This window comes from Myotis davidii, unplaced genomic scaffold (assembly GCF_000327345.1).
Source record: "Myotis davidii unplaced genomic scaffold, ASM32734v1 scaffold805, whole genome shotgun sequence".
Classification (NCBI taxonomy): domain Eukaryota; kingdom Metazoa; phylum Chordata; class Mammalia; order Chiroptera; family Vespertilionidae; genus Myotis; species Myotis davidii.
The window spans coordinates 168,160-177,240 of record NW_006296430.1 but is presented as its reverse complement, the minus strand read 5'-3'; the positions used below and the strand labels follow the sequence as shown (position 1 = coordinate 177,240).

The 9,081-nt window shown below is 39.6% G+C and overlaps 1 protein-coding gene across 2 annotated transcripts in view; it reads left to right on the top strand.

The window, feature by feature from the left end:
• Positions 1-4,194: 4,194 nt before the first annotated feature.
• Positions 4,195-9,081, top strand: part of XPO4 (exportin 4) — a 104,164-nt gene continuing 99,277 nt past the window's right edge. For both annotated transcript variants that reach the window (XM_015569150.1, XM_015569149.1), the window contains exon 1: positions 4,195-4,303. In XM_015569150.1, coding sequence (XP_015424636.1) covers positions 4,210-4,303 — 94 coding nt within the window. In that variant the 5' untranslated portion in view covers positions 4,195-4,209. The remainder of the gene's footprint in view (positions 4,304-9,081) is intronic.

The window sequence follows — 9,081 nt, the reverse complement described above, 5'->3', positions numbered from 1 at the left end:
GATTTTTGAGGCAACTCCATACTGTCTTCCATAGTGGCTGCACCAGTCTGCATTCCCACCAGCAGTGCACAAGTGTTCCTTTTTCTCCACATCCTCTCCAGCACTTGTCATTTGCTGATTTGTTGATGATAGCCAGTCTGACAGATGTGAGATGGTATCTGTATTCTTTTTTCATTTTGCTTTTCCGGTTGGGTGTTTTTTGCTTCTTTGTATTTCAAATCTTTGACTTGATCCTTGAGATCCTCTAGTATGCTGTTGGATCTCTGTAAATTATTCTTCATTTCAGTCAGTGTATGCTTAATTTCTAGTTGGTCCTTTATCACAACCTCAAGGGTCTCACTAGATTTCTTGAGGGTCCCATTAAGTTTATCGGTGGTTTCTAGAAAATTCTTGAAAAACCTTAAAAGTGTGGTTTTAAACTCTATATCCAGTAGTTTCCTTTCCTCCATTTCTGTCATTTTTGTCCTGTTTCTTTGTCTCCGCATTTTTTATGCTTTGCTGTGTCGATAGAGTGGCTTTCTTTGCTAAATGTCCTATAGGGCCCGGTGGCTCAGCCTCCCCAATTACCTGAGGTAGACACTCTTGGTGCACCCCCTTGTGGGCTTTGTGCACAGTCTTGTTGTAGTTAAGCCTTGATTGTTGTAGATAACACTGGGAGGATTTGACCTCCAGGCCAATTGGCTGTGAGAATCAGCTGTGTCTACAGTGGGAGAACTTCTGTTCTGAAGACACCCTTATGGGGCAAGACTTGCTCCATTGGGGCTTTGGTGCTCACTGAGTCTGCCCCTTGAGTGTGTTCCTTATGGATCTGCGGAATTATAATTGGATGGTCCCACTCTGACCACTGAGTCCACTGGCTCTTGGATCTAGCCTCTGCCTGAGGCTACCCTGCAGAAGCCAGCTGTAAAGCAATGCAAGTTGCCCTGGGGCCTTGGGCAGCTGCAGTTTTTTAAGTAATTTTCAGATTACAAAGGGCCTGGCCTTTCATATGCAAAAGCATCCGTGCATGGCTTGGGCGGGGCGGAGCCCCAGGGGGATTAACTGGGCGGGCAGAATGAGCAGTATGGCTGCTCTCAGTCCTGTCCTCAGAGGCCCTGGCAATCCCTGCGTGTGCCTCTGAGAGAAAGCTGCCCTGGAGTTCTGACCGATGCCAGACAGTCCCGTTTCTCCCTTATGAGTCTCGGTCCCCAGAGACTCACCCGGAACTGGAGCTCAGAGCCTGAGACTCCCTCCCGATTCAAAAAGACAACGGTGTCCTCAGCTGCCAGCCCTCTCCGCATGCACCTCCGCACCTTTGTATTTTACTTCTGCACCGCACCTCCTCTGAGTCTCGGTATGCTTTTCTCTTTCCTTCTAGCTGTAGAATTTCCACTCAGCCAGCCTTCCTGTGGTTCTGGATGATGTCGTTCCATCTTTTAGTTGTATTTTTGAAGTGGTTGTGCGAGGCAGCAATCTCTGGTGTTTACCTGTGCCGCCATCTTGGTTTCTTCTCGGTTTGTCTTCAGTTCTCTGTGGGACTAAGTTAAAAGAGCCATCAGGCAGCTGGTTCCACAACCATCAAATCTCACAGAACTGGACAGTGCTATTCATCAGGCATGGTGTCAGTTTCCTCGCATCACCTTTCAACATCTCGTGGAGTCAATGCCAAGAAGAATCGCCACAGTATTGAAGGCAAAAGGTGGCCCAACGAATTACTGATGGGGTGGTTATAATAATCTGGCCACTCAGTGTATATATGTATGTATATATATCCCATGTTCAAAGGCTGTTGAGTTGCGTTGTTTACCCATATCTTCAGAAAAAAATCACTTCTACTGTCATGGTAAACAACCTGCTTCCGTATTTATAATGGTCTGGCCCTCTAGCAACTGCAGTGTGAAATTATAGCTAATTTGCGTACAAAAAGCAGGTGGTCATAATAATCTGGCCACTCTGTGTGTGTGTGTGTGTGTGTGTATGGTTAATAATATTTTTATTGATTTCAGAGAGTAAGGGTGGGGGACATAGAAACATCAATGATTAGAGAGAATCGATTGGCTGCCTCCTGCATGCCCCCCACTGGGGATCAAACCCATAACCCGGCATGTGTTCCTGACCGGAATCGAACCCTGGTCCCTTCAATCTGAAGGCCAACGCTCTATCCACTGAGCTAAACTGGCTAGGAGGAGCCTGTCACCAAGGTACATGCCCTTGACCGGAATGGAACCTGTGACCCTTTGATCTGCAGGCTGACTCTCTATCCACCAAGCTAAACTGGCTAGGGCTGTCCAGAAATTCTTTTCAGGATTTCTGTCCATTGGCTGACCACATACAAAGTGTCAGAAGCCTATAAAAATTCAGGGGGTGGAGGATGGGGAAGGCCATAAGAGGAGGAGGTTGGCAGAAGAGAAATTATATAGGTCACTCAAGCTTTCTTCTGGGCTAGTGACTCTGGATATAGCCTTCAAGAGAGGTTGGGATAGGTGGACCCTAGGTTTCTGATGAAAGAAAATCATCCCTTGAAGAAGAGCTGAACTGTGCCATGCAGAGAAGTTCTTGCAGAGGGCACTGGGGAAAGGGCAGTTGATGCTCCCATCTAGGAGACAGGAGTTCTCCTAGTACCTTGAAGTAAGATGGAATGCTGATGGAGAATCCCGAGGTTTTGGCCAAATGTGAGACTGGTACACACATACAAACTGAAAAGCCATCAGGAACACCCAAAGCCAACTCACACCTATATTTATTGGCTCTGCAAAGTGCTGCCAGAGATTCTTGCTGTCCATTAGTAAGAAGCAGAAAGTATTTAGAGAACATTCAAAAATCTCTTTCCAAAGATTATACATTTGAAGTTAAGAAAAATAAAACTGATTCAAGCCATACCGTGTGTAAAAAAAAGAAAACAAAGAAAAATTTAAAGTGAGACCTCTGTCTGCTGCTCTAGTCTCAACTTAAGTATCACAGTCAGCTTGTTACTTTTATTTTAGAAAAGGAGGCCTTCCTTCCCCTGGCTGCTGGCACCGGCTTTCCTCTGCACCCGGGACCTGGGCTTCCCTGGCTTTATCTGGAAGGATGTCTGGTCTAATTAGCATATTATGCTTATATTATCTTATCGAATAAAGAGGGAATATACAAATTGACTGTCACACCATAACGGTCAAGATGGCTGTGCCCACCGGGGAGGCTGAGTTCTTGTAACGGGCCTTAACGAGCAATCAACAGGGACCTGAGGCTGTGTGGCACTGGGCTGAGGAAGGGAACCTGAGGCTGCGCTCCCCCCCGCCTGGTGGGGCTTGACGGGGGACCTCACACCACGCTCCCTGGCCTGGGTCAGGGGACCTGAGGCTGCACCCCCCACCCGGTGTGTGCCGGGGGACCTTAGGCTGCACCCCTGCCTGGCAGGGCGTGATGGGGGACCTGAGGCTGTGGCCCCTGCCTGGGGGGGCTTGACAAGCGTGGGGCCGGCTGGATCTGGGTCTTGCATGATTTTGAGGCACCGTGGGTATGCGGGGACTTGACTCTGGTCAGGGGTCGCCTAAGACCATCCTGCATATCAGATATTTACAGTACGATTCATAACAGTAGTAAAATTACAGTTATGAAGTAGCAACGAAAATAATTTTATGGTTGAGGGTCACCACAACATGAGGAACTGTATTAAAGGGTCATGGTATTAGGAAGGTTGAGAACCACTGCTGTAATTAATCCCCCTTTAATGTGCACAAATTTCGTGCACTGTGCCACTAGTTACAGATAAACGCAGGAACAGACTAGGAAAGGAAAGTAACTTTAGATTCAGTTTCACCAGTGTTGAAGAATTTTGAAATTATTTGAACTTGGTCAAGTCATTTAACTTAGAATTCCATTTAGAATGATATATTTTGGAATAAAAGGTAATAAATTAGCTGGGTTTAAAAAAATACAAAGAACATGTTAGATAAGTATCTGTCTTTCTAAAATGTAGGCAACTTTAAAGGATTCTGACCCCAACCTTGCCAGGAATTTCTTCCTTTTTCCTGAAACTATATTTTAAATATTTATTATGAAGTTTCATGTTAATAGTTTCTAAAAAAAAGGTAAGAATTTGTGTTCCTGTTGTCCCCCCACTTCATAAAGTAAAAGTATTTTTTCATTGTGAGTAAAGGATTGTTTTTGTTCAGGCTTCCTTACTGAATACATGTGCTCTATTTTTTGTTTGTTTGTTTCTCTTTAAATGTCAAGGCACCTCCTTCCATGGTCAACAATGAACAACGCCAGCATGCAGAGCACATATTCTTATCATTTAGGAAATCGAAGTCACCATTTGCAGTTTGCAAGCATATTTTGGGTAAGTATTTACTTTAAAAATATTTTTGCATAATCATTTCTAATTTTTCTCTCCTTGAATGTTACATATTTTAAATTCCTAATAAAATAAGCAGGTTTGTATAGTTATAATTTTTTTATTAATAGTCATTCTCTGAAGTGGCTTTAGAGATATCCCATATAGCCAGACAGAAAACTTTTTTTAATTTTGGATTTTTCTCCCTTAGATATAGTGTTTAATAATTTGTTTTATTATGGACCATAGCGCGAAGGCTGTTAAGAGTGGGGGGAAAAGTCTAATATTTTTTTAATTGTTTTCAAGTGTGATGTCATTTATTATAGAAAATGTACTGTATATTATCTCAGTGTTTTAAAATTCAGATTTTTTTTGGAACTTTCTACATTTCCTTTCAATTGTTTTTTTTTCATAGTTTTTTTTAAAACCATATAGTTTGTACTCAGCTTGCTTAAATGACTATTAGCCAGTTCTGTGTAGGTTATCACTGTATATCCTAAAATGAAGCATTGATTTTTACACTTGTAATGTATTATGAATACCTTATATCTGACATATGTACAGAAATGATCTCTTTCCAAAGATGGTATTTTCTATATATAGTCTTCTGCCTCTTAGATATTTTATAACCTTGTTATTACTGGCTCTCTTTTTTTTTTTTTTTAAATTGGAACCATTTTTGTCCCCCAGAGTTAAGGCTCTGAAATGCTGAGTTATCCAATGACCACAGAATTGGCTAGTTGAGAATTAGGAACTAAAATATCTGACCTTTTATTCTTGTGCTTTGACTTACCTGTTAGCCAGCAGATTGATATCGCCTACAATGAAAGTTATAATGTTAAAAAAAATACTCTACATATACAGGGTTATGAATTAGAGTTGTTAGATTGATTGGGTTGGAAATGCTCTGGTGCAGGGACTGTTGAGGTCCCAGCTACAGCGGTGCCTGCTGTATGTGGTCACCTTGAGGAGTCACTTACCCTCTCTGAGCCTATTCTCACCTGTGAAATGGGAATAGTGATGTCATCTTCCTTCATGGATTTGGCTTTGTTAAGTTGTGAGGTGCAAATGTAGTAACAATGTAGAAAAGCACTCTGTAAACACTCAGGTAGATGTCATGATCCCATTACCTTATTAAAAATATGGTAAGCTTAAAAAATGCTGTTTTTTGTTTGGGAGGAGCTAGCAGTGGCAGTGAAGTTGGCTCTCTCCCACTCAGGAGTTAGATCCCATCATTAGAGGAGAAGCTTTAATAACCACCTTTTAAATTCCAAATGAGGAAGTTTTGAAAAAAATTTTGAGTGTTAGTGGTGAGTTTGTTTCTGGCACTGAGATAATTTATTTTATGCCTGTGGAGAATATTTAACTCAGCATTAAATTAAAAGAAGCAAAACTAAACATCAGCCTTCAGAATTTAATGGAGACTTACTTCATCCTTACTGCCTGGAAATTGCTCAGCATTAATAGATTTAGAAAACCATTTTGTTAAATAGCACCTAAAATAAACTGAGATTAGTTTTCTTGATGGCAGGTGCCATAACTACATTAACTAGAGTTCTATTAGTGTTTCATTTAACTTTCTGTTATAATTCAGTCGTCATTCTTTACTAGTCGGGAAGTAGTTGATCTAAGTTTTAAGTATTTTATTAGAGTGTATTTGCTCATACCGCTCTTTTTTCGAGTATGTGTATTTATGAAGTATTGTTGCTTTGTTATGATTTGAGCTTGTTTTGGAAAACTTGTTTTTCTGATAAAAATTTCTAAAGAAGGATATTGTCAATTCCAGCCGTGCTTCTAAAATCATTTTGGGTTTTGAGACATGAACTATTTTAAAAGCCTGAGTGCATGTATTACAGTCATTAATGTACTGCCAAGCCCTGTGTTACATTAATGTTACATCTAAACTTCACAGAGTATCTTTTAACTCCGTCCTCGTCCTCGGTTGCCACCAGCACAGAAAGGTTAATTCCTCTAAGAAGACTTCTCATGCAAGTGGCAGTCAATCACAATTCAGAATTTTCACATTTTTGTCTAGGGATTGTATATCATTTTTGTAGAATGTCGGAGCAATGTATTCTGATAAAAGGGAGACTTTCTCCTTGATGCTTCCCTTTTCTGGCCTCTTAAAATTCTTCCTTTCCCCTTCTCACTTAAGTTTTATTACATCTCTCTTCTTTCCTCATTTCCTGGTCTTACCCTTTTGTTTTCATTCTAGTCTTAATTTTTGTTTCTTGCTCTTTTCTAAAAGTGTGTTTACACGCGCATGTGCATGTTGCATGCTTGTGCATTTTGTCAGAAGAGCACTTCAGACTGCTTCACCTCAGAAGTCTTTGGCATAGGAATTTTTTAGGTTTATGGGGTCAAATGTTTCTTAAGAAATCCTGAGTTCTCTTCTTGTTAAAGAAGTATTATATTCCCAGACAGTGAGGGAGTCACTGTCTCCTGGGGCTTTGTGACATTCTTTTGTCCTCCTCTCAGGGAGAAATTGAATTATTTTATTTGTTACCTCAGAAATAGCCAAAAATAAAACAAAATGATGTGCATATGTGTCTATCATTAAGCAGAATTTGTACTTTAAAGCCAGAGAGGTGATTTTCCTTACTGACATCTGGTCTTGACTACTAGGTTTTTCTTAAAACACAAAACTTTCTGATCAATCAAAATATAGTGTGTACATTTCCTCTCTGACATTTACTTCATTTTAACTTTTGTTTTCATGACTCTGTCTAGTTTCAGATGGTTGACAAGATACAAATGAATTTTAGTTATGTAATTATTAAAGTTACTGTGGTAGGAAATGAAAGTGTTCAGCTATAGTGGCCTGGAAATAATTGATCATCTAGACTGTGCCCTAGTCATGGAAAGTTACTCTAATTAGAAATTCTAAATGAATGTGAGGTCCTTGTGAAGACCTGGCCATTTCCAGTGTCTCTCCAACAGAGAAAAATAGGCCTTAGGTACTGTGTGGGTCCTGCTGGCAAGTTACTAGAGTACCTGCAAGCAGCATTCGCACATTTATGTTAGGGGTAAGTGTAGCGTAGGAAGGCTAATAACAGTTTTCATGAGAAAGTGTAATTTATTAGGTTAGAAAAATTCCTTCTTTGAAATTTGGCTTTCTTTTTTCCAGATTCCTCCTTTTATAGAGAGCTTTTTATGGGGGTAGTAATGCAGAAACCTTCATTTAATACCAAGCAGACGAAGAGTTACTTTGAGCCCTGGCCAGGTACCTCAGTTGGTTAGAGCCTCGTACCATTATGCCAAGGTTGGGGGTTCAATTCTCGGTCAGGGTACATATAGGAATCAGTTAATGAATGCTTGGATCGGTGGAGCAACAAATGGATGCAACAGATCAGGTGGATGTTTCTTCTTCCCTCCCCCTTTTTCTCCCCCGCCCCCTCTTTCTAAAAATCAACTTATAAAAAGTCATCTTGGAAACTTTGAATGTCATTCACATTTTATAATTGTGCCCCCAGCACAAATAGAAGTAAGCATGTTCCATTGCCCTTGAAGACCAGAAGGTGCTCATTTGGTCTTACCTTCCTTGGCATGTGCAGTTAGGGCTGGATCAGCATTGCTTAAGGAACACAGCAGCCTTGTGATCTTGGATTTCCTTCTTCATCTCTTGGTGCTTCACTTCCTTTAACTGTAAAATGGCAGGAATTGAACTAGATGGTCTTTGGAGTTCTATTTCTAAAGTTCTGTGAGTCCCTACGATTTTGCGTTCTTGTTAAAATCCATGGTTAAGGATTTAAGGTTTTTCTTAAAATTTTTACTGTTGTAATGGAATATGAAGATAGGCAGAAACCATCATTTTGTTTTTAAAAGAGATTTATAATAAGAGGTTATTTGAGTCACCATTGTGAAGCTGGGTTTTGAATCAAATCCTCTTTTAATAAAACACTTAATTTTCTCCTGGAACTTTAAATGCATCTTTTCATTATAAGTTTACATTTTTGGAAGCGATTGCTTTATTTATTGATTAATTTTTAAGGTTTCTAAATATTTGTGAGTTTTGATAATCATCTCAATTAGAATTCATGTAAAGATAGCATGGAATAATAAAACGTTGAAAAGAAGGTCCAAATTGGTTCCTCTTATTAGTTTTGGTATTTTCAAAATTGCTAGGTAGTAGTGTAATATAATAGGGGTTTATGTAGGGTATGTCTTTTCTCTCACATTTTTATGGCTAATTGTGTCAAGATCACTTGGTAAGATTTCTAAATGACCTAAACTTGAGTAGGAGAGAAAATGGTGTATCTTCATGCTCTTCTGCTAATTTCTTGAAGGTGCCGTTGTTTGCCTAGAGTGCATTTCTCTACGCATGTCCAGTGATCTTGGCAAATAACCTGCACTCTAATCATAGACATTTCATGGATTTCACATGATGGTTACTTTTTGGAGCTTCAGAAAATTCCCACTTTTTCTTGACTTTATTTTGACTGTTTCTCCCTTTTGATTATGCTGTTTGAAAAGACTGCAGTTTTATTGTGAATAAAAGAAAAATAGAAAATTAACATAAACATAAAATATTTTTACGTATGTTAATTTTCTATTGTTTCCCCCTCCCCCTCTGGATTCAATTTTTAGTTCAGATACTATCACTTGCTAGTTAAGGCTGGATCTTTCTAAGTGTAGCTTTGGGATTTTACTCAGTTTGATCAGTATTGCAATCAGAAAATTCACAAGAACTTCTCACCTTGTGTAAATTGATTCCTTTTTTTTTTAACTTTTTTTTTTAATTTGAGAAAAATATCTTAATGGTTGTATTTATTTCTGAACTTACT